General features: G+C 45.4%; 1 protein-coding gene across 1 annotated transcript in view; it reads right to left on the reverse strand.

The window, feature by feature from the left end:
• The window catches only part of LOC144693323 (regulator of G-protein signaling 6-like), a 190,987-nt gene that overhangs the window by 91,129 nt on the left and 73,247 nt on the right, over positions 1-26,611 (reverse strand). Inside the window, exons 2-3 of the mRNA XM_078563120.1 lie at positions 6,167-6,217; positions 4,695-4,801 (exon numbers count right to left, since the gene is read on the reverse strand). Coding sequence (XP_078419246.1) covers positions 4,695-4,801; positions 6,167-6,217 — 158 coding nt within the window. The remainder of the gene's footprint in view (positions 1-4,694; positions 4,802-6,166; positions 6,218-26,611) is intronic.

Below are 26,611 nucleotides of genomic sequence, written 5' to 3' on the forward strand. Positions count from 1 at the left end.
AGAAGTTCCTGCAGTGGTTTCTCTTCCAGCTCTCACAGCCTGGAGACCACCAAGGATCTATTCTTGGCTCCTTCCTATTTCTCATCTACATGCTGCCCCTCAACAACATCACTGGAGAACACCAAGCCAGTTTTCACATCCACACTGACAACATCCAGTTCTAGCTCACCGCCACTTATCTTGACCACTCCACTGTCTCCAGATAGTTAGACTGCTTGTTTGATATTTAGAGTTGGGTGAGCAGCTATTTCTTTCAACTAATTATTGGGAAGAGAGAAGCCACTGTCTTTGGTCCCTGCTAAAAACTCTGGTTCATAGCCACCAACTCCATCTTTCTCCTTGGTTACCGCACGAGCCTGAACCAGACAGTTCACAGCCCTGGTATCTAATTTGACTCTGAGCTGAGCTTCCAACTTTGCATCCACACCAGTACTAAGACTACTTGCTTCTAACTTTGTAACTGTCGCCACCCTTCTGCTGCTGAAAGACCTCATCCATGTCCTCATTGCCTCTAGACTCAACTCTTCCAATGCTTTCCTGACCAACCTCCTATCTTACACATCTTGTAAAAGCTCTGCTGCCTGTATCCTAATGCATGTAAGATAGAGCCTAGAATTGGGAACTATCCCAACATGTTTTTCCGGCAGGCTAAAAAGTCCTCGATTAGATTTAACAAGTTATCAATCTCCCACAATTGGCAGCTATCAAGCTCCCACCATAGCTCGTCTAAAAAGAACGTGAACAAGATAAGGGAAGGTATGAAGCAATATAACAAGTTCCGCTTGCTGAGGTAGGGTCCATTTTAACAAGGGGCAGAATTTTACGTCTCACAGATGGGCGCGCGCCCAACCCAGTCAGGAGTAAAATAGTGCGCGATGACATCAGGCAAGCATCCCAACGTCATCGTGCACTCACGCGATATTTCAGTCGGCGGGCACACGCGAGAGTTCGCAGCACGCCCGCTGACAATTATAAGGCCTATTAAGGCCCTTAAGCAAGTAATTAATTTGTATTTTTCGCTGCCTGTCCAACCTAACGGTTGGCGGGCAGGCGAATAGGCCAGGTGGCCCTTGCATTTTTTATGAAACCTCATCCAAGGGCAGGATGAGGTTTCCAACAGTAAATTTAAAAAAACAATAGAAATTTTTAACATCATTTTTAACATGTCCCTCTTCATGTGACTGAATCACATGTGGGGACATGTTTATGTTATTTGTAAAATCTTTATTTTTGTGTGTACAATTCTTCAGCTCCCTGAGGCAGCTCTGTGCTCTCAGAGGGAGCTTTCAGTGTGTGCCCCCCCCCCCCACCGCCACCATGTATCTGCGGACCTCACCGCTCGCACTCCTCCCGCCCCCACCCCGGTAGTGCTGAGTTCCTCAGCACGCCTTTCATGCTGGCTGGCTGTTAATTGGCCAGCCAGCGTGAATTCATGGTCACAGGCCAATCGTGGGTGGCGGAGCATTTCCCGGCCGCTCTCGGGCCCGCCCACTGCACCTGCCCGATGAAGGAAAATCCTGCCTAAGGTTTCCATTTTTAACTACTGTTGCATGGGCCAGAAGAAGCAGGAGTGTTTCCCAAAAAACTAACCTAAAAACTCCCTACCACCATCGTGAACTGTCCAACCAGCACCACCTCCACAATTTCATGGAGAAAGCAACAGGGAACAATAGGCTCCCCATGCTCCTAGGTAATTCAGGAAAGGAGTAAGACTTGAACATATTCCTTTTGTCTTCCTGACCCCCCCGAGATAGCCAACTCCGATCATCACTTTCCTCCCAAGATCTGTCAGCTTCCTTGTCCCCTACAATCATACCACCCGTCTCCCCCATCATGTTGCTTAGTATCAAATTTTAAATAATATTCGCTCCTGCGAAGCACCTTGGAACATTGTACTACCTTAAAGGCACTACATAAACACAAGTTATTGTGTTATTGTTGAGTGACTATTTTGCGGTTCATGTCAACTAAATTGTTATGGGTGCATATCTCACTCTCAGGTATCCACTTTCTAAGTCTTTGTTATGAGATTTGACCTCTAGTTTGTGCTGATGGATCAGCATGAACCTGGTAACGGGGAAAGGTGCTGGTAAAGTTGACCTCAGCAGTAACTTGCCAAGAGATAGAGGCTTGATTTTTAAACCTCACCACGGGCTTGGTTTGGAGATGGGCAGGTGCTAAAAATAGCACTGGTGGAGTGCGTGCTGAGCCCTGTGGTCCCAGGGACATTTATTTGGAGGTGATCTGGGGGAGGGGTGGGGGTTAGGGTTAGGCCGCACATGGCAGTTCAGGTTGGCCTGCAGTCACTGTTCCAGGCAGGCCGAGAACCCCTTCGTGTAGGGGGCTCAGCCTCTACAAGGCAGCCTGTGCAGCAGCCGCTACAGGCTACCTTGTAGAGGGGTTTCCACACCCCCCTCACCCCCGACAATGGTGACCTGGCTGCAAAACCCATTTTTTAAAATTGAAGTTTTAAAACATTGGAGAGAAGGCGCCTCAATTTTGAAGCCTTACTTAGCCAGCCGGACATCAAGCTGCCCCTTTCAGGCCGGACAGCCTCTGATTGGCACTCCAGCTTTGAAAGGCCACCCGCCATCCTTAATTGGATGGCGAGCGCACCCTCTGGCCATTAATTGGCCGTCCTGGGGAAAATCACATTGAGTGACAATACATACAAAATGAAAGTTCTGTGAGCACTCGGGCAGGCATAATGCATGGAGCAACACCTCTCTGATTATAAAGAGTTGAAATCAGGACCCAATGTACAGTCTTCTGCTCTAACTCTATCATTTCCAGGTCTCAAAACTGTGGGACTCCTCACCTTCCTTTAATCTATCCTCTACTATCTGCAAGTTTTTCATCTGCAAAGTTTTCCCCTTTCACTTTTCTCAACCTTGGACATGTCCAGGACTGAAGGACTTGGTCCTTTGCCTCAGTTACTGAAGTGAAGAAAACCACTCTATCTGGAACTGCATCAAGGTAGCATCCTTTACTGCTCATCTGTTTGAGATCAGCTAGTCCAGCTCAAGGTGAAGATTGCGTTTGGACCTTCATGACTTTGAATGATCTATGTACCCAAAAAAGCCACTTTCTCTTATGATCTTTAATTGTCTTTATTTAACATGAGGCTGAGCTGAACTTGCGTTGTGGTTATTGTAGGGTGTTGGTTACAGTTCGGTAGGCCTGAAGAAGTCTTCGTAGTCATACGTAGGCTAACTGTAAGTCTTTATCGTCTCTTAGAATTATTTACAAATATACAGAAAAGGGTACAAGCTAGGAGTTGTCTCCATGCTTGGGTCTGCATGCAGCTCTGTCCAACACCACACTGACCCTAGGTGTGGGTCATGTGCTCTCTTACATCATTGTATGGGTGGTACTGTACTCAGTCCCACACTAACTCTAATGTGCCAGATCCTTATGCTACAATGGTCCCCGGTGTTGACGAAGATACCTGATGGCTCAAGCCATCTCCCAGCTGTAGAATGGAAAGAAAGAATGAGACTGCTGACCAGCAACAGTTCAAATATTTCATGTAACCTTGCATCTTGCATCAATTGTGATTAAAGTTTGTGTCTGCCCTCCACAATGCCCCTGATATGTAGATTACTTAAAAGCAAAGAACAGAAGAACAATTGACTACAAGGTTCTAGATTAATGTTCAGCATCTATGAAAAATACAGTTTATGTTAAGAACGCATGTATAGGGATTTTCCTCTTTGCTGCCTCTGTTTAAGGTTTTTAGTGAATGTTTAGTGATAGTCAGAACCCGAACCGTCTGGGAAGCTGATAAGTGCTCTATTTCTACCATAGCTTGCAGGCTTTGGAAAGAGCTCATTGCATGGCCTGCTTATATTTTTAGCAGTTTAAAGCACAGAGGCCCTGAAAAATTCCAGGGGAGACCACATTCCGAGAGCATTTCCAGTGTCATCTCTATGATGCATCGGTGTGAGGTAGGGGCTCTGCCAAACAATCCTGCCCAAGTCCATGATATCAGAGGGATATTCCATCATTTCCATGGCGGTGATAGGTGCCTGCACCAGAAGAGAAGCAACTAGAGCTTCCCCCTCCACATATTGTGAAGGCCAGCAAGTCAACTTGATGTGTGCTGCCGAATGGGAACAGGATAACAAGCAACCTTCCTTTTAATTTATTTTTGTAGTGTGCAAACTGTGCACTTATGTGTGCAGGCCCTTTAATTTTTTTTTTTTTGCTTGGTCGCACGCCCAACTAACTGAAAGGGGTGGACTTGTGCTTGGCCTGCCTGCGAACTTCTGGGTTGCTGCATGGCTGCACAGCTTAGAGGGGACACAAACCTCTCCCCTGAGAACACCCAGGAGTTGTCCTGGCCAGAATCCCAGGTTATATACAAACATGTTTCTAATTAAGAAAAATCAATCCCATTCGGAGGTCCCAGACATGACACTAGCCTTGATGTCACAAGGTAGATCAGTCCCTGATCCTGCCCCTACCAGCTGAGAGGCCAGGGATGCGGAAACTCTTGACGCTGGTCTTGTCATGGTGGGTCGAATGGAATTCCCCATGTATCTGGATCCTGCCCTATTTTCCTGGCAGATTCACCAAAGTTACTCTGGAGGAACAGTGGAATGGTGTTTATCACTGACAGATGAACTTTTAAAGTTTTAGGTATCTTAGGTAGAGGGTTCTCTGGTTCTGGCAAAGGAGATTTGATGACTCACCTGAAACCTGTAAAATGTTCCATCATCCTTCAATGTCAGCACATGATCTGAGATAGGAAACAGGTATCCTTGCGCAGCGATGAGGCTCCCTAAGTGTATTGCTTCACCTGTGAACAGGTTAAAAAAATTATAATTTGAGTGCTGTTTCTATTACCAATACCATTTAAAGTTTTCCCCAAGGGGACCCCAATCACCCGCCCCATCTCTCATACCCATTTGTTTGGTTTGAAGGTTCGTCATTGTAACCCAGTGTTCCACTCCTCCGTTCAACGAAGTCTGCTATATGGCCCAACACCTTTCACCAGTCCAACTTGGTAAAATACAGACGATCGATATTCTATTTTGTTTCAGATTTCCAGCATCTGCAGTATTTTGCTTTTATCTTAGATTGGTATTCTATATGGATACGCGAGGTTCCAATCAGAACAATTCTTGCTGAACACAAGAGCAAATTTTGTTGTAATTTTCCGATTTATTTCCTTTCCTTCCAACGACTGACCATGATGGGACTTCAATCCAAACTGTCATTCTTTGATTAACAAGCCAAGGCAGTGATCCTGGATGCCATTAAGGTTGAAAGGAGCAAAAGAGATGAAGGGAGAGGTGACTATTAAGTGACGCAGGTTTGCTTAGCAGGAACTAAAGACTAAGGGAGGTAAGAGATTATGAGGTCCTAGGCCAGAATGACTTAGAATAGAAAACTGTGCCATGTGTCTTGATTCAACATAGTGGAGATTTAAGGGTGAGTCAGAGTAGGGCTTACGTTGAAGCAAGTTCAACATTCGAACCACTCTCTGAGTAAAGAAGTTTCTCCTGAATTCCTCAGTGCATTCGTTGATGACTATCTTATATTTGTATTCTCTAGTATTGGACTCCTGGCAAGTCAAATCATCTTCTCTATATCTAGCCTACCAAAGTCCTGTGAATTTTAACTTCCCGAGATAGAGGCCAACATTCCATTTGCCTCTTTCATCGCTCTCGGTACTGGTGCACTCACTTTCAGTGATTTGTGTACCTGAACACTTAAATCCTCTCCTCCTCCACAATTCCTACTCTCTCACCATCAAGAAATTATTAAGATGTTAAGCAATTATTTAATTAACTCTGATTGATGCGTCTTGGGACTTAAGCTTCCCACTGTCATTTTTTTAGTGGACCAATCATTTCACTCTTTTTTTTGCTTTGAATATATTTGAAAATCCATTCGTTGTTAACTGAGACGTTCTAGAAATCTTTCTGGCCATGTGGCACTTAGCTGGTCCTATTCACCAGGTCCCGCTCAGATTTATAATTCTTCCAATCTTGCTTCCCCTTCAAGCATCTAACATCCGCCAAAGAGTCAAGTCAGCACTATTGTCACAGGTTTGGAATGCTTAGTAAAAGCATTTGCAAGGTGACCTGTGAAAAGCAGATTGTAATTACAGAATTCTGCCTTTCCATAATTAAACTCATAATCACCACTCTTTCTTTACCTTGATCTTCAATGGTCAGGGTTTTCATCAGCCACTGCACAATGTCAGCACCTGAAATGGAAAGGCATTGAAAACAAATGATTGGGGGCTGAGAACCTAAGGCAAGTCAATAGTTATTAATAAATCTAGCAATGTGAGTCATCTGGGAGCTTTGATGAAAACTATTCTTACAGTGAGTCTGAGCCTGAGATCAAGTTCCGGGTTAGAAATAACACCAACATAATTTAAATCAAATCCAAACATGTCTGCACAATTGAATCCATGATCACTGCTGGACAATGGTAATCTCAAACAAACCCGGCACTGCTGTTTTAGAAACTTGTCTTAAGTCAACTTCCATGGCTTAATGTTGAACTGTGAAGGAAATGACAGGATAGGGAAAATTAGAGGCTATTTGCAGCAAGTGTGTTGCCAGTGTGTTTACTGTGCTACCCAGAAAATATGTTTTTAAATAGACTCTGAGGGCGAAATTTTACGTTCCCGCCGAAGCCAATGAGGTTTAGAATGTCTCGCCGCATTTTACGGCCCCGGCCCCGCCGAAATGGGGCCGTAAAATTCTGCCCTTAGGCTGGGATTTTGTGGCCACGCTGTGTTGGGAACCCCCCCCCCCCTCCCCCCCACCCCCCACCCCCCACTGTGGAGGATATGGCAGGCCAGCCAAAAATCCATTGACTTTGGGCAGGCCGGAAGATCCTGGCGGTGCGCAGGGCTGAAAAATCCCAGCCTCAGAGTCATAACAACACAGAAGGAGGCCATTCAGCTCATCAAGTCCATACCGGCTGCGTAGAGCAATCCAGACAGTCCCATTCTCCTGCTCTAACCCCATTGCCCTGCAAGTTTATTTCACTCAAATACCCATCCCATTTCCTCTTCAGATCCTGAAATGTCCCTGCTTCCACCACCATGGGCAGTGAGTTCCACGTTATTATCACTCACTGTGTAAAAAAGGTTCTTCCTCACATTCCCCTGCATCTCTTGCTCAAAATCTTAAATCTATATCCCTTATTTCATGTACCATCAGCTAATGGGAACAGCATTCATAGTCGACCTTATCTAAACCTGTCTTAATCTGTCATAAATATGTCAAAATAAAACCTTTGCCTTCAATGGGGCAGTCATACTTTGAAAGTTTTGCCTATTCAGCACAGGAAGCATTTTGGATTCATTTATGTTAAGATGATGCTATTCATTCAAATCCAACTCAACAAGGGAGTCACACAATCTGCTTCTGGAATATGGTTTAAATCCAGGTGAAGTGGCTAGCAAAAAGTTGTCCTTGAACTTGACCCTCCATGATTGGCAAGAGAAGGTTGGATTTAAAGACTTAAATGTGAGGAATGTGTTCCCAACCCGCACATTGCCATTTTTACAATGGAGATATTGGAGCATCCGAGTGTCCTGCTGTGGAGAGGTAGGGCACTTCATTAACATATTTGAATCTGGCTTCCACAGTGTGATTGGGAACTCAATCTATAATTCACTGCTGCTGCTCGGGCTTCAAGGTCAGGACACTCAGCAGTGAAAGTGAGAGGGGAGCTACCGTCTCCACAGAGTAGGTTCTTTTCCAGCACTCCTTGTGGGCCAGGGGGAGCAGGAGTGCTCCTCCTGCCCCTCGAGGGAGCCGTTGGCCTCTCCTCTGCTGATCGCAGCCTCTCTCACTCCATCCACAGACCTCGCCTTGATCGCTAACCTCTCGTTTCCTAACTTCTGGTCCTCTGACCTCAAGAGTCCCTAGCTTCTCCCAGCCACATGTTCAGCCTGACAGTTTGGCAGGCTGCTGGGTCAGAAATGGAGCAAACAAATGATAGCGGGGTCCTGGCATTAAACTCGTGTCCCCACCTTTTGCCGGGTCCTTCATTCACATCCAACCTCCTTGCATTTATTTGAATCTTTATCCCTTGCAGAGATTGTCAGTTTGTAACAATGGAATTCACTGAGCCATTCCAGTAGCATTCACTCCTGCTATGTTTGGATTGTTTCACTCATTGAAGAGCAGCATGGGGTCTGAATTGAAAAGATTATGTAGGCATGGTCTTTGATTCAAAATGGCAGGTTTGATTGTGAGCTTCACTAGGATGGGGTGGTCAGAGGTCCAGTCATTGGTTTCTTGTCCAGATAAAATGCAATGGCAGCTGGGAAAGCTGGACGGCAACAGAAGGAGAGAACTCTCTTCCTGGAACTAGAGAACATGATAGTCCATAAAGTGGATTTAGCCTGTTATTAGGAATAGTGCAATGTGTTTTGTTATTTCTCATTGGGAGATGTGTTACAAATTAAATTCACTGTATTTGGATCAATTGAAGAGTGCATATATATCACTTTGTTGTTCGCAATTGGTCTTACCTCACTTGAATAGCAATCTGTTCACCTTTTGGAAGATAAGAGAGCACTTAAGGGCACACGTGAGTTTATAGTTTCCACATGGAATTATTTGACCGGTTTTATTTAGAGGCTACATGCCTCTGATGTATATGTGAGGTAATGTTTTGCGAAGGCTTACTCTCGCTGTGGAACCTTGACCAACACGACCACAAATTTTTCACAAACGTCCAAATCGGGTGAGGCTGTGTGACAATCAGTATATTCTATGATGCGGATGACCAGTCTTCACTTGGGGCCATTACAGTCTGCACAATGAGGAGATTTTCACTCCATTACACTGCACTAGATTTCAATTTAGTCCCAAAATGAAAAGACAGAATTCAAATCCACTGCACAACTCAGCTCCAGTTCTACCGTTAAAGCTTTAACTACAGTTTTCTTCACTAGGTTTCACCAGTCTGGGCCCCATTCCTGCTGTTCCAGTTCAGGTCCTCACCCTGCTGTTCTAGACTAAGTGTAGAAGCTCTGCATTTTCTCTCTTCAATCGAGGGCATTAACTGAGATTAATTAATTCAGCAGAGACCAGGGATTGATGCTGGGATAACTCAGTGAGTTTTTCCAATATGTAGCTGAGACATCTAGATCAGGAATATCCCAGCATCGATCCCTGGTCTCTGCTGAATTAATTAATCTCAGTTAATGCCCTCAATTGGTGAGAGAAAATGCAGAGCTTCTACACTGAGACTGGAACAGCATGATTAGGGCTTGGACTGGAACAGCAGGAGCGGGACTTGGACTGGAACAGTCGGGAGAGGACCTGGACTGGAACAGATGGAGTAGAACCAGAGGATTAGTTATTTTACACACACTCAAAATGCAGGGAGAGGGAGTCGCTAACTAACCCCAGTAGCTTCAAACAATAAAAGAGGGATAAGGGAAAGAAAGAGTTACAGGGTAAAGCCTACAGACAAAATAAGAATTATTGTTTCATAAGAGTCCAGAGTCCAAAATCAAAAGTCCAATGGTGTATTCCTTCAGAGAGGTTTGCAGGCTGAAGCTTATAGGGGCCGGGGTTGGGGGGGGGGGTGTGGGGGGAGAGAGAGAGGGGCGGGGGGGGGGGTGGTAATTCACTTTTCCAGTAACATTGACTTCCACGATGGGAGAAGCAGGTAGAGATGAACTAGTCTAGCAGTAGGCTCTAGTACAGAAGTTCAGATGTTCCAGTAAAAACAGTGTAGATGAGAGCCAGGCAATTTAAACCTGGACAGAGCTCTGGTTCTGCTGCTGTTTGGTTGATAGATGATGGCAGACTGCCTTTGTTCATCTCCACAAGGCAATATTACAGGTTCTAGCAGTTTGGTGAGTAGGGGTGGTGGGGGGCATGCGACAAAACTCACACTTCTTCCCCTTGGTTTGGACAAAGGATGCATATTCCTGGTCTGGATTCTTGAGATGGTTAATGTTCCATCCATTAAAAAGTTTAACAGAGATTTTAGGGTCCCTTTGTCCTCATAGGCATATGATCTCTGTTGGCCAGAGGTCTGCCTTAGAAATGTAAAGGGTCTTTGTGCATTTCCTTGGAATTTGATTTCTGTAGTCACAGGGGGCATTAATGCCTCTTTAGAGATAACGAGGTCCCTGCTGTTTTCTGAAGGCTAGCAGTTCCTTTTGTGTGAGTCATAGCTAGTCAGGCTTGAGTCAATGTAAAGCCTTTGTCCATTTAAAAAAGAAATAATAATTTTATAATGTGGCCAGGGTGATATAATACATATTTTCCTTCATGTTTTTTGAGCATGACAATTCAATGCTCAATGTGTCCAGCTAATTCAGAAAAGCAATCTACACAGTCAACAGAATGTTGAACTACACCATTAACTTACTAGAATACAAGTCAGAGGATGTTGTGTGCAAACTGCAAAGTGCTCAGTTCAGACCACATCTTGAATGTTGGGTCTGGTTCTGATCAATCAGAAACAAGAGAGCTATTCACACATTGCAAGATGTGCAGGGAAGAGCAACGAGCAGATTCTTCATGCCAAGCAGTCTGAGCTATCAGGGAGGACTGGAGAGACTTGGGCTTTTCAGCTTGGTAAGGAGATGCCTGAGGGGTGATCTTATAAAGCTTGGTAAGATAGCGACTGGTAAGGAAAAGGTTAATCTGGAATATTATTTTAAATAGTGGGAGTGGGAAAAGGGAATACAAAATCAAACTTGTGACAGGTACATTTAGGAGTGATACCAGGAGGCTCTCCTTCATGCCAAGAGTAACCTACACTTGGAATGATCTTTGGACAGAGTGGTGGAAACCTTGGAATCATTTCAGGGACAATTGAATGCAGTGATAGGGGGAGTGTGGCATTATTCTGGTTGAATGGGCTCAATGGCCTCTCTTATCCCTATGTGTCTGATAACCTTGTGAGCAACAATAGTATTAAACTCGCTGCCAACGGGCTGCATTCAGAGCAAAGCTCCCCCTACTCAGCTTCAACAATTTACTTTGGCCCTGTCGCCTAGCTCTGTTGCACCAGGGAGTTTTAATTTCCACAAAAACTGTCAATTTAATCACCGAATCTTTTGGGTTATGCCCATTAGGGGCTGGAATTGCAACTCCCAAAATTCACTTCACTTATGGCTGCCAGGGACAGGCTTTGATCTCAGCAGCCTGGGTTGGTTTGGAGCTTGTAGTTCAATTGGGGCCCATTTTTTTAAGCATAAAGTGACAGCATTTTTAAGACATGCAAGTCTCTTTTTTGTTTAAAACACTCTGCAGGTTCTGCTTAAACTTCTGACTCTGCCAGCCAATTTTTTATAGTTTTGTTTTTTTTAACCTTTGATTTTTACTTGCGGCTCTCTTTCAGCTGCCCAATGGATGCTGAGCCTTCGGGACCATCACCTATTCTAAATGGAAGTACAGCTGCTTTTTTGTACTTTTGCTCGCAATTCGTGAACAGTGTCCCTCAGGTTCTTGCAATTTTCTGTAATGGACTTCCACACATTCTGGTAGACTCCTCACTTCCAAGTCTGTCGTGAAGCTTCTTCAACTTTTTCCTTTAAGTTTTTTTCTTAGGTCCATGTCTCTCTAGTTAGGTTTCAGTTGCTTTCAGTTTTTCATACCTTGGGATGCTGTTCTGGGTTCATACATTTAGCTGCCACATTTCATTTCGCAGCAGATCACCATGTCAGATTATGGTACTATTTATGATGTGATATCTTGTAGAACTGATCATCCCTGCCAACCATGTTGTAATATGGGGTGCGGTGGTGTCTCACCAATGAGATCTGAGGCTTGTATATTTAAACGTGAATCCTTTTTATTGTTAATCTTTAGCTATTTACAGATCCCAGGTTACTGTCGTGCTGTTACCTCCATGCAGGCTGGTTCCAGGGTTTAAATTCTAAGTTAAAAATGGGTTTTGCAGTCAGGTCACTCATTGTGGTGTGGAGTTGGGGCGGGGGGTTCCTCTCTACAGGGTGGTCTGTGGCAGCTGCTGCAGCACCCAGTAGGCAGGGAGGGCCTCTAGGCCTACCTGGAGCACTGGTCCATCAGTCTGCTGCTGGGAGGCTGCCTCCAGGTACCTAATTGGTTCCCTGCTCCTTGCAGGAATCCAGGCAGTCTTCTTTCATTGGCCTTAAATGGTCCTTAACAAGCTGTGTCAGCTACTGGTGGGCAGCCCTGCCACCTCCGCAAAAATGGCACTGGGACAGGATGGAATCAGGGAACTGGCAGACCGGTTGGCAGCAATATTTTTAGTTCCCGTCCACCTCCTATAAATATAATTGGCTGTAATATCACAATGGTAGTTGCTGATGAAAGGATTGAGAGACCAGCAAAGGCTGGAAAGAGGTGCAAGGAGTAACAAGTAAAAACTGCAAGTGGTGAAAATCTGAAATATAGCAATGTAGTTAACTCTTAACTGCTCTCTGAAATGGCCTAGCAAGCCATTCAGTTGTCAACAGAGTGGCTCACCACCACCTTCTCAAGTCTATTACCATGTGACTCTATACATCATACCATGGACAGTGCAATTTTCCAGTCCCACATTAACCCTTGCTCTGCCGAGCACCTTTACATTACAGTGGTATGCAGGCACATACAACATCATACAACAATTCATTCGTGGGATGTGGGCAGCACTGGCAGGGCATTTATTGTCCCTCCCTAATCCCCCTTGAGAAGGTGGTGGTGAGCCACTCTGTCGACAACCCATTTTTAAATTAGAATTTAAAAAGGTTGGAGAGAGGGCGTCTCCATTTTGAAGTGCCATCTTTCTTGCTTACCCACCATTGCAGCCTATTGCTCCTTTCAAGCTAGATGGCCTCTGATTGGCCCTTGAGCTTTGAGAGCCACCGCCATCTTAGTTTGACGGCGTGCACACCCTCAGGATATTAATTGGCCATTCCGGAGAAAATTACAAGCGACTGTTTCCCACATGGTCTGGGGAGCAGGGGGTGATTTTATGGAACCCACAAGGATGGCAAATGTGGCAAGAGAGGTGACCTAATTCGGTGGGATGGGAAATTTTGATTTCTCGATGTGGGTTAAGATGCAGAGATAAAGTCAGTGGTGTGTTGACAGCATATCGAGCCTCACGCTGGCCTGTGGCAGGTTTACGTTTCTAATACATTTGCATGCCATGAATACTCTTTAGTGTAAAACTTTTTTAACATACGTCCTACCTTCAAGGTAAAGTCAGCAGCGCACGAGAAACTCATGGCATCCGGTTTACATTTGCATAAAGGTGGTGTGCACCAGTTGGCTTTGTGCAGTTGTGTGTAAAGTTAGTGGTTTTCCTTGTTTAACTCTACGGCACCAGGGATGGGAGCAGGAAAATAGATTCTTGCATGGAATCTTGGGCCGGCAAGGATGAAGGAGTGGTGAGGGGGGTTGTGGAGGGGGTTTGTGGAGCAGGGTCGGAGCAGGGAGGAGTGGAAGAGAGATCAAGGGCAGGACAGAGGGTGGAGTCGAGTGCTTGAAGGAGTGAAGTGGGGAGGGCCTGGTATCCTGGATGTGGTGGGGGTGGTGGGAACAGTCAGTCAAGGCAAGAAAATGAGGGGTCTAAAGGGAAGGGTCAGTGCTGTCCACATGTGGATCCATCTCGGGGTGTTGGCTGGCAAAGTCCTTTCAGGGCTTTGAGTTCACCTACAACATCTCAATTATCGCCACAGAGAGTGATCTGGGACAATGTCCTTTGGGAAGGGAGTACAACACTGGACACCTACATGAACATTCAATGAACAGTGAACAAAAAAACACAACATTGTTTCTTCCACAATAGAGGAAGTGTCCCTAACTCCCTTGTAACCATAAATGTGTGCCAACCATGAGGTGTGCTAGTACATTTTCTGACTAAACTAGGCTCAACAAATAACGATAATGCACACATGAATAAAGTGAAGCCAACGTAATGTGAAATATTTACAAGTTAAATTTATTCTTTGTCTCATGTTAATGGTAATGGGGTTGGGCAGGGAAGTTGTGGCCATGATGCAGAGCCTCCCTCTTTGACCAGGAGACTCTTTAATAGGCTGCTCGTAGCTGCAGCATTGTCAGCTGACAGTGGGTTTCACCAGTGAAAAACATCCCCCGCCGCTAACCTGAACATATTTTGCATGCATGCCGCTGGCACTTAGAATTTTAATTATAATCGTGTGGGAAATGGCAGAAAGAGAGAAAGTCAAAGGGGCACATAGGATTATGATGTCGGGAACGGCACACTGTTGACAAAATCCTGACCAGTGGCTAGAATTTAATGCTCCCCAGTGATGATTTTGGAGGCAGGGGCATTTAATGGCCAGAGGGTGCAGGGTGGGGACCCTGGCGCCTTCCTGCCTCTGCCTAATTAATTCTAGGGCAGGGAGGATCGTGGGTAGCCTGCCCGCCCAGATACTAATTGGGGCCCTTAAGTGGGCAATTAATGTCCACTTACAGGCCTCATCCCACCACCGCTGGTATTCAATCAGCTGTGGGCAGGAGAGTCACCACTAAGGCAAACCCTGGTGTGATTGTTTGCAGGCTTCCGGGGAGAGGGGTGGGGTCACTCGTTCAAAGGCATTCAGTGCCTAATCGGGGGACCCGGCATTTGTAATGGGAGGGCCCCCTGAGAGCCAACCCCTGCCCTTTGTTCCGACCCTCTTCCCCACCTAGCTAGTGACCCCCTCTCCCTGTGACCCTCATCATGCCCTCACTCACCTGTGGCCATCCTGGATCCCTCAGCAATCCTAGACCTCTGGTGTGTGCATGATCACCAGCTGCCACCGCTCCAGGTGGCGCTGCCTGAAAGGGAGAGCTGCTGGCCTCTGATAGGCTGGCAGCTCTCAGGGGGCGGGATTTCCAGCCCCAGGGTCCTAAATCCTGGGAAAGCCTGCTGATGGCCTGATAAATGCCCGATTGGCATTTAATATGGTGGGTCTTCCCAAAGGAGTTGAGGTAGGGCTCTCGTTGACTCTTCAGCTGGTGGGCAAAACCCCCATCACCTGGATTAAATTCTGCCCATAGTTTATCATGGAACAAGATTTACGCATCACCTTCCAGGCTGCCAAGCGGACACACACACCCAAACATCTCAGTGGGAGCATTGTTGCTTTCCTTTTTTTTCACTTTTTAATTTTCACAAGAGGCAGGCCTACCTTTCAGTCTCTAGTTCTGAGGAAAATTTTTTCCCAGGACCTTTATTATCTTTGTGTAAATCTCTTTAGTTGGACCTGGTTTTTCGCTTCTGATTTCCAGCTTATTCAGTGTTTTTCTTTTTCTTGGTTCTTGACATCTTCTTATCTCTATTATTGAAAATCTTCATTTCTCCTGAAGCTAAACTAGCAAGAGGGAAAAAAAAAATTCCTCTGCTCTTTAGAGCTTGCTGAAGAAAAGTTCCGAAAGGTGAATATTCCAGGCTCTAATACCTGAGTGTAGTTTTGGAACTCATTTCATGGTAAAACGATAAAACTTCTGACAGGGAAACTCCACTCAAACAGAAGAAATGTTGTGGGGGGGGGACCTTGTGCAGGGGTCTTGGGCCGATGGCTGGAGAGCTGGCGAGAGTCCCGCACCACCTCTTTTCGGGAAGGCCTGTCAAATGTTGTGCCTCTCAGGCACTTGGCGGACCAGCAGTGGGCCAATCAAGGACCCCGGAGGCCGGAGTCTCGCCTGTTGAGAGCCGACGGCCAATCGGAGCAGGGGAGATTTTTTATTTTTCCCCTCTCACCAGTTAGATTTCAGCTCCAGGGGAAATGAAGATTTTCAATAATGGAGTAAAGAGGATATTAAGAAACAAGAAAAAGAAAATTTAGCTGGAAATTTGAAGTGCGACAGGAAGTGCCGAAAAGGCCCAACGATCTTCATAAAACGATAATAAAGGCTCTGGGTATAACATTTTCCTCAGAATTATTTAAGTGAAAGATAGGCCTGGCTCTTGTGAAGATTAAAAAGCCAATTAAAAAGCAATGCTCCCGCTGAGCTGTGCGAGTGTGTGTCCGCTTGGCGCAGCCTGGAAAGTGCCGTGCAGGCCTTGATCCATGATAAAGTATAGGCGGAATTGAATCCGGGCGACGGGGTTGCGCCCACCGACTGGAGAGCTGATGAGAGCCCCCGTGTCACCTCCTTCCAGGAAGGCCCACCCACCAATCAGAGGCCGGCAGCTCTTCTGTACTCAGCAGCGCCACTGGGGGGATGGTGGCTGTTGCGGGTATGACATTCACCCGACGCCTCAGATCGCGGAGGGACCCACACAGGTGAGTGATGGTGAAAAGTGGTTGTGGGAGAGCGGGTCACAGGGCAGGGGTGGCTCTCAGCAGGCAGACTTTCCTATGCCAGGTCCTCCGATCAGGCACTTAATATCTTTGAACAGGGGACCGGATTTGCTTGTCGTGCATCCTGCATGGCGAGTTCTTCATCCGCGGCTTGGTTAATGCTAGTGTCGGGGGGGGGGGGATGAGGTCCATCACTGTGCATTGATTGCCCACTAAAGGCCTCAGTTAGTGGTGGGGTGGGGTGGGGGGGGGGGGCGGTGGAGGGGGGAAAGGCATTCCAGGGGTATTCTTGCCACAGACTTAATTTGGATGAGGCAGGAAGGTGGCAGGTTCCCCAATGGGAATCGGGGGAAAAACTTTCCGCTGGTTGGAGTCATACCAAGCACAAAGGGAGATTGTTGTCGTTGGTGGAGGTCAATCATCTCAGCCCTGGGACATTGCTGCAGGAGTTTCTCAGGGTAGTGTCCTAGGCCCAACCTTCTTCAACTGCTTCATTAATGACCTTCCCTCCATCATAAGGTCAGAAGTGGGGTGTTTGCTCATGATTGCACAATGTTCAGCAGTATTCGTGACCCCACAGATACTGAAACAGTCCATGTCCTTATGCAGCAAGCTTGGGCTGATAAGTGACAGGTAACATTTGTGCCAGACAAGTGCCAGGCAATGACCATCTCCAACAAGAAAGAATCTAATCATCGTTCAATGGCATTACCATTGCTGAATCCCCCACTATCAACATCTTGGGGGTTACCATTGACCAGAAAATGAACTGGATTAGCCATATAAATGCTGTGGCTACAAGAGCAGGTCAGAATCTGGGAATTCTGCAGTGAATAACTCATCTCCTGACTGCCCAAAGCCTGTCCACCATCTACAAAGCACAATTCAGGAGTGTGATGAAATGCTCTCCACATGCCTGGATGAGTGCAGCTCCAACAACACTCAGTAAGCTCGACACTATCCAGGGCAAAGCAGCCCACTTGATTGGCACCCTCTCCACCACCTTAAACATCAACTCCTTTCAACACCGATGCACTGTGGCAGCAGTGTGTACCAGCTACCAGAGGCACTGCAGCAGCTCTCTAAGGTTCCTTCAACAGCACCTTCCAAATTCATGATCTCTACCATCTAGAAGGACAAGGGCAGCAGACAGATGGGAACACCATCATCTTCAAGTTCCCGTCCAAGTCACCCCCATTCTGACTTGGAACTATATCATTGTTCCTTCACTGCTGCTGGGTCAAAATCCTGGAACTCCCTTCCCTACACCACGCGGACGGCAGCGGTTCAAGGAGGCAGCTCACCACCACCTTCTCATGGGCAATTAGGGATGGGCAATAAATGCTGGCCTAGCCAACGATGCCCAGACCCCATGAAAGAATAAAAAGAAAATACATAGTATATTATACATATGTTGTATGTTTCTTGATAGTCTGTTACTGAGTAAATCTGGTGCCACCATTGTATTAAGAGCTGCATGATGCCAGCACCTTCAAAACTGCAATCATCATCGATGCCCAACTCCAAAAAGAATCAAAAATGAACTTTATTTAAATGAGAAAAAAACATCCCACAAATATAAGGGACAATAAATGCCTGGCAATAAGTTTGAGAGAGCAGTTCAACCGTGGGGTGCAGCAGATATTCAGAAACCATTTTCAGATTCACATTTGCAATTTTTCGAGAGCTGCTTGATTTGGCCGCTGACTCATCACTTGCTGCTAGCTGCGCAGAATCCTCTCATACAGGCAATATCTGCAGCTACTCCCACTGCCCACACAGAGAAAAAGGCCTTCAAACAAGGTTCTTTTCACGAGTGAGTTCATGCCACCAAGTCACTAGCGGTGCTTTATTATTGGTTGCCTTTGAAGCCAGAATGTCGGGACTCACGGCCCAGCCCACTGCTGAGCCTTTTATGCTGTTAAATCTGATCGACAGCAAGCCGGGCACCGAGCTTTCAGAATCCAACTTCAAGGACTACCTTCAAAGACCTTTCGGTCTCCCCTGTGAAAAGAAGTCGACAAACTGCATTTACAATAAACCAATGCAGAGTACTCGGCATTAAACAGTAGTGAAACAAAAGCACCCGCCAATCCTGAATCTATTTTTTTTTTCCCCCCGAAATATATACTTTATTCATAAAATATCTGAAAGAACGTTACAAAACATTTCAAAATGGCCATCACAAAAAGTGCAATCATATTCAGCTTTTCCGCATAGATCATGAGGTGTTTCACTACAATCAATGAATATTACAGACGTTCTGCTCCTCCCTGCTTATGACCCAAACAGCTTCAAAACATAGCAGAATCTCTGTGGAAAAGATCACCGCCCACTTATAATAGCTTTTCCCATGAAAGCCATTGTCGTGCCACAATGCTTGTCTATTTGGCTGGTTTGTAGCTTCCACCTCCTCTGCCTAATATTTGGGGAATCGTTGCATTTCCAACAGCCCAAGCTGTGAACAAGTAAAATCTTTCCTAATTTTTATCTATTTCACATACTACTAAGAATAAGTGATGAATCGATTCATCGAATTCGGAGGCTAGCAAATTAAAACCCGCTTCAAGCTGAGCTCACCAATATTTAATATTCTTTCAATGCTCTGACTGACATTTCATCTCGGCACTCTCTATTGACATGCAACGGCTGAGAGAGAATAAAACCATTTTGTGGCCGTAATTAAAAAGACGGATCACAGTAGATCCAATGCTCTAAGGTACTTTTATTATATGTAATCACTTGAAATCGCGTAATGATATTGTGGAAGTCAAAGCAAAGAACAATTAATTACTTCAGTCACGAAAAGAAATGCACAGACAATATTATCAACGTTTGCAAACTAGGCAAAATTAGCATGACTATAAGTGAACTAAAATTGCCACACGTTCCCTTGAATTTTCACCATGATGTGACTTTCATATCTTCCATTACAGGTACACTCTCTCAAAACTGGCAGCCTTGGGACTGACACTGTGCCGGATTTTGGATTTTGCCGGATTTTGGGTCAGGCGCTTTGGGCAGTAGGCGGTTTGAGCCAATCCAGGTGGGGTCAGGTGAAGGGTCAATTGGAGGGTGGGGATAGTCTGGCTTGCAAGTGGAGAAGCAGATAACAAGTCTGGCACCATGCAGTGCCTAGCCGAATTGTCCAGGTAAGTTCATTTTAATTGAGTAATAAAAAAAAAATGCATGGCACATTCTAAAAATGTTCGGTTTTCGGACAGCCGGTTTTGAGAGAGTGTACCTCATTAGGAAATATCTATTTTATGATCAGCTCAATTTGGATGTGTACATTGGGTTTGGTACCTATGGCTTAGCTGCTTTCTCTCTTAGCACCAACAATATTACCCGTTTATGAATTTATAATTAGAATAAAAGATGGATGGCACTGAGAATTAAATCTATCGGCTGAAGGACGATCAAATGCCTGACCCTAACTCCACTCAACTTCTAGGCTGAGCTGTGCTGAGTGTTGTTATAATGCACTGGTCATTCACAGAGTAAAGGAGGAATCTGGAGCCAGTCTTTCCTTAACATAGGTCTACTCACAAAAGCACAGGCTTTCTTTCCTTCCCCCATACAGGGGCAAACTCATCAGGACACTTTGCAAGAATACCAATACATGGGAAAACAACAATTTATACTGCATGAGAAGAGAGTGCTGGTTGGTTGGCAAGTAGATTCTGATTGATAGAGGTGTTCCCATGGAGGATGCACCAGTGATGGTGACTCACAGTTAACTGCCAAGCATTATTTGAAATTTAAACCAAGCAGTTTACCCTGATTGGTTAAGGCATTGCCCTGGGGAATGAGTCAGTGAATTGCTGTCACTTATTTTGTTTAGTTGAAACAGGCGCAATGTGTGTACATGTTCCTTCAGTTTGCAAAGAACAGGGCCCTGTGTATTAATATATATAGCTCCCTGTACACGCAAATGCATCACACTGCAAGCCTGACTGGCCATCTTAAATTGGTTGTCAGTGTAATTCTTAGCACACGGAGGATTATTTAGCAAATGTTCTTTTACCTCAACTTCACTTTCCCGCACTATCCCCATCATCCCTTGATTCCCTTAATATCCCAACATCTATCGATCTTAGTCTTGAATATACTAAACAACTGAGCATCCACTGCTCACTGGGGTTGAGAATGCTGAAGATCCACAACCCTCTGATTGAAGCAATTTCTCTTCATCTCAGTCCTAAGTAACTGACCCCTTATCTTGAGACTATGACTCCTAGTTCTAGACTCTCCAGCCAGGGGGAAAAATAACCTCTCTGCATCTGGCCTACTCTGTCAAGCCCTTTCTAAGTTTTATACACTTCAGTAAGTTCACCTCTCATTCTTCTGAACTAATTTTTCAAGAGAATATAGACCCATGCTACTCAATCTCTCCTTAAAGGATAGTCCTCTCATCCCATCAATCTAACGAACCTTTGTTGCATCCCTTCTAAAGAAAGTATATCCTTGGCACCACCTAGAAGGACAAGGGCAGCAGACACATGGAAACACCACCACCTGGAGGTTCCCCTCCAAGTCACTCACCATCCTGACTTGGAAATATATCGCCGTTCCTTCACTGTCACTGGGTCAAAATCCTGGAACTCCCTCCCGAACAGCACTGTGGGTGTACCTACACCACATGGACTGCAGAGGTTCAAGAAGGCAACTCACCACCACCACCTCCAGGGCAACTAGGGATGGGCAATAAATGCTGGCCCAGTCTGCGAAGCCCACATCCCATGAATGAATAAAAAAAATAAAAATGTTGTCCAATCGCAGAATCACATCTAATGTTAGATACTGAGTTTTGCAAGCACAGGCTGGTTGGGTACAGTTTGTACCTTGCCTGTTGTGAATAGGCTGGGACATGCTGTTTGATATGATCGCCAGTCTTTGGGACGTACGGCCTACAAAGCTAGCATCACACTGGCACTGAAATTCATATCCCACATTATTCATTTGTGTGATAGGCAGAATGTCTTTTTGGCTTGCCGGCAGCATCTTGTTAGTGGCGAATACCACTCGTGTTGCTGCTGCATAGTAGCAGTGTGAAACAGCTAGCTTCACCTGTTGCTCAAATCTTTGAGACACTTTACCCTTCTAGGGCAATCTGAGAATGACTGGGCTCTTTTTCAGTGCTGAAAGTGATAGCCGTAGTCCTGCTTATGAGTTTGCGTGATATATAGCTTGAAATGATCTGATCAGGGTAGCCATTATCCCACAGGATGCCTTTGATGGGCCCTATTTCAGCTTGCGTGGTGAGAAAATGGCTTGGGCCCTATTTACTTGGTTGCCAATAAGACCAATCTTATAGCATGTGGAACCGTAAGACTGCATATATTGACCAGTGGAGGTAGGCTTGTGGTAGGCCGTGGTAGAGAACCGCCTGGCAGATTTCTTAACGAGGATGTCAAGGAAGGGGAATTCATTTGACTGCTCCATTTTAAAGGTGCAATTGAACACAGGATGGAGCCCATTAAGACATGTAAGGAAATTATTATATGCAGCTGCGGATTTAAATATAGTGAACGTATCATCCACATAGAGGAAACATGTGAGGGGTAAGAGGTTAGGTGTCATTTCATCAAAGACATGTTTCTCATGGAACCCAAAAAAGATGCTTGTGAGAGCTGGACCTAGAGGGCATCCCTTGGCAACAGCATTTATTTGGGCATATATGGTGTCATTAAAACTGAACTCAACTGTGCGAGTTGCCGAGTTCATAAGTTCAATGAATACTGATTCACACAATGGTGGTGGATCTAGATTGATTGGCAGGTGGACTACTTGGGTTTAATACTTGCCAACCAATCACCACTCTCTTCTCATGCAGTATAAATTATTGTTTTCCCCTTTATTGGTGTTCTTACAAAGTGTCCTGATGAATGCAAGACGAAAAGCTTCGACATGTCTCTTTTCTCAGTAATACTCAATTTCTGTACTACCAAATGACTAAAAGCAAAAATCGGAATTGTGCCAGAGGGTCTGCAGCAATCTAAATGAGTACTAAAGAGACTGCAGCAATCTGAAGGAGTACTAAAAGGATGTAGCAATGTAAAGGAGTACTAAAGGGACTGCAGCAATCTAAAGGAGTACTAAAGGGACTGCAGCAATTTAAAGGAGTACCAAAGGGACTGTAGCAATCTAAGGAAGTACTAAAGGGACTGCAGCAATGTAAAGGAGTACTAAAAGGACATAGCAATGTAAAGGAGTACTAAAGGGATTGTAATAACTTAAAGGAGTACTAAAGGGACTGCAGCAATCTAACAGAGTACTAAAGGGACTGTAGCAATCTAACGGAGTATTAAAGGGGCTGTAGCAATTGAAAGGAGTACTAAAAGGATGCAGCAATATAAAGGAGTACTAAAGGGATTGTAGCAATCTAAAGCAGTACTAAAGGGACTGCAGCAATCTAAAGGAGTACGAAAAGGATGTAGCCATGTAAAGGAGTACTAAAGGGATTGCAGCATTCTAAAGGAGTACTAAAGGGACTGCAGCAATCTAAAGGAGTACTAAAGGGACTGCAGCAATCTATAGGAGTACGAAAGGGACTGCTGCATTTTAAAGGAGTACTAAAGGGGCAGTAGCAATCTAAGGAAGTACTAAAGGGACTGCAGCAATGTAAAGGAGTACTAAAAGGATATAGCAATGTAAAGGAGTACTAAAAGGATTGTAGGAATCTACAGGAGTACTAAAAGGATTATAACAACCTAAGAAAGTACTAAAGGGACTGCAGCAATCTAACAGAGTACTAAAGGGACTGTAGCAATCTAACGGAGTACTAAAGGGGCTGTAGCAATCGAAAGGAGTACTATGTCGTAAGAGGCTGATGCTGGGAATGGTTATGCTTTTTTAATGATATATTTCATTTTTAATGTTTGCAGGGAGCTATATCACTAAAGAAAGAAGTTTTAATAAAATATACTGTGTAAACAGACAGAGGCAGCCAAACACACAATGGCCACACAATCCAAGAGTAACGACGATTTCATACATTGCTTCTGGGTACCTCAAATGCCCTTAGGGTTCCAAAATGGCCTCCACATGGAGGACATCATCTTGACAAAGAGGGTAGCATGCTTGAACTTAAAGGCTGCTGGAGATACACATAGCAGGCAGATCATGCAATGCTGCTTTGATGCCAGTCCTGCCATTTTGGAGCTCCATATTCCAGCGGATGGCCTCTCTTAACCTCCCACATTACACACAACCTCCAACACACATGAAACAGTGTGAAGGAACACCCCCTGACCCCCACCCGCCGCTCCCACCGACCACACATCAGTGCTATTTAAAGGGACCATCAACTGCTTTCAAAGTTGCTGCTGATTGATTTCTGCTGGCTCTTTCAGCATTTTTGAAGTCTTTTAAGTGGTTTTCTGATTTGGTTAAAGTGGCTACAGCCTACATGGACTGCTGTAACATGCTCTTTAAGACTTTTCTATGGCTTGAAGGATTCTGCACAAACCACATCCACCCAGACGTGAGTGCAGTTTTATGCAGCCCTCTTGGACTACAGCATGACAGAAAGAAAGAGCAAGGGTGGTACAGAGCAGGACAGGCTGCTAGACAAGGGGAGGAGAAGGCGGAAGAAGAGCTCTCAGCAAGGGGCCATTGCCGCTCATGACGTTTTGGGAGAATTTCTTCTATCTGAACCTAAGCGAGGAACGACATTTACAATATCTGCGCTTCACTGAGGAGATTGTCCCTGAAATCTGGCAACCATAGTTTTAACTTCAGGTAGGGAAAGTGCCAGATTGCCAATGGCAATGAAGGTGATCGTGGCAATGCACCTTCATGCGTCTGGTTCCTTCCAGACCGCTGCTGTTGATATTAGCAAATCTCTCGGTTTGCAGTGCATTGTTGCATAAGGCACACTACTCTATTCAAAGAGAGAATTTTGCTACATTTCCTGTTGCCAGAGAGAAGCTTGTGGAGTGCGTATGAGGGTTTGCAAGAAAGGTAGGCTTCCTCATGCACACAGATTGCTTTACATGTGCTGCATGTTGACTCTGCCATGTACCGGAATTGAAGGGATTCCATTCCCTCAACATTCAGCTGGTGTGTAACCATACCAAATCATACAGATCAAAGCCAGGTATCCTGGCAAGAGTCATGATGGCTTCATTCAGTGCCAGTCTGCTCTGCCAGCTGCACTGATGCACCACAGGAACTCACCAAGGCTTCTCAGACAGCACCTTCCAAACCCACGATCGCTACCATCTAGAAGGTCAAGGGGCAGCAGACACATGGGAACACCACCACCTGGAAGTTCACCTCCAAGCCACTCATCATCCTGACTTGGAAATATATTGCCGTTCCTTCACTGTCGCTGGGTCAAAATCCTGGAACTCCCTCCCTAACAGCACTGTGGTGCTTTAGTAATTGCAAGTTAAACCATTTCTTACTGTTATGGGGATCATGTGACTGTATGGACGAACCAGTTCTAAGCGCGGGGAATCTTAGGGGCAGAGCTTTTTAGCCTTGGTCTAGGAACAAGCATGTAGCCTCACTAGGAGTCTGTAAACAAAGGCTACTGTTTCTTACAAGAAACCGATCCTGCACTCCAAGTTTATCACATGTACCTACGCCACATAGACTGCAGAGGTTCAAGAAGGCAGCTCACCACCATGTTCTCGAGGGCAATTAGGGATGGGCAATAAATGCTGGCCTGGCCAGCGATGCCCACATCCCACAAATGAATTTTAAAAATTGAGGCACTGTGGCAAACCAGAGGGTGACTACTGGGCAACAAGGGCTATCCACTGACCACAATGCTGATAATTTTGGTTGATAGTATGCATGTAATGAAAGCCATGCTCCCATAATAAATGTGTTGGAGCAAGCCATTAGCATCCTGAAGCAACATTTTCACTGCCTGGACCCCTCAGGAGGAGGCCTGCAGCACTTGGCTAAGCTGGTCTCAATATTTGTGGTAGCATGCTGCATGCTACACAACCTTGCCATCATGAGGGAATAGTTCTTACTACCACTTATCAGGTGGGAAGCTGAGGAGCAGGGACACAAGGAGGAGAAGAGAGAGAAGGAGGCAGAGTGGGAGGAGGATGAAGAGCTCCTTTCTTCCGAGACTGTACAAGAACTGATTCAAGCGTGGTACCAGTGACCTCAATCCCAATTCCCCATTCGCCAACAGTCCCACACTATCCCTTCCCTGTCACTGACCATCAGTGTCCATTTGGCCTCAATGCAACAATAAAAGTCACCACAAAATAAAACATTTGAAACCAAACATACAAATTAAATCATACCACATAACCATAGCACACAAAAGTCAACCAATCATCCTTGTGCATTCCCTTGATGCCTGTTTTCCACATGCCTTTGCCTATCCTAGTGCTCCTACCCAGCGCTACCCCAGTGACTGTGACAGTGATATGCCTTCATCATTATCCCCCGCTTTCCTGATGCTGAGTCCCTTGTTTGGGTACAGTGTCTGTGAACAAGGGACACCCCCCCCTACCCACTCCGCCCTCGTTGGGCCGAAGGCGAAGGGGTGGCAAAGGATGGCAAAGGATGCTGAGTCCTCCGACTGCCACAGGTAGAATAACAGCTGATTTGGAAGTTTGGACGAAAGCCATCATGGTTTTCTGGGCACAGCTTCCCTCTGATGGAGGGGCTGAGATCAGGAACTGCGGGACTTAAACTGTTCTTTTCTCCCTCTTTACGTACGTGCCAGCCATTCTGCCTACACTTCCTCCCTTTCAATGCCACGATGCAGCGGGTTCCTTTGTAGCCATCACTGCATCCTCAGTTTTGTCAACATTTTGCTGAAAATTCTTCTGTCTCTTCAATGTTGAAATGCCCCAATTCAATCCTGTTGTCTAATCTTCTAAATTAATTTTGTTTTTCCAAGTGACCGGCAGCAACTATTTGCCACTTCCGAGGAGTTAGTTAAAAGGAAATGATTCCCATTAATTCTTGGTTGTTGGAAGTCAACTATTGCTCCTAGTTAGACAATATATGCCATTATAGGAACAGAATGCATTTTCTCATTTTCATGCAGCATTATACTTTTGTAACAATTGAAGGTATAGCCTTCCCTACTGTCTATTAGCATTAGGTGATTGTTCTTGACAAGTGAACACTAAACAGGATAAAAGAGCATGAGGAAAGCGGCGGAGACACAGGGTAAAAGAGCGCGAGGAGAGCGGCGGAGACACAGGGTAAAAGAGCGCGAGGAGAGGGGAGACACAGGGTAAAAGAGCACTAGGAGACCGGTGGAGACACGGGGTAAAAGAGTGTGAGGAGAGCGGCGGAGACACGGGGTAAAAGAGCGCAAGGAGAGCGGAGACACAGGATAAAAGAGCACGAGGAGAGTTCCAGGGAGCTGAGTTGGAGGGCGGAGTTCAAGAGCGG

This window comes from Cetorhinus maximus, chromosome 18 (genome assembly GCF_964194155.1).
Source record: "Cetorhinus maximus chromosome 18, sCetMax3.hap1.1, whole genome shotgun sequence".
Taxonomy (NCBI): domain Eukaryota; kingdom Metazoa; phylum Chordata; class Chondrichthyes; order Lamniformes; family Cetorhinidae; genus Cetorhinus; species Cetorhinus maximus.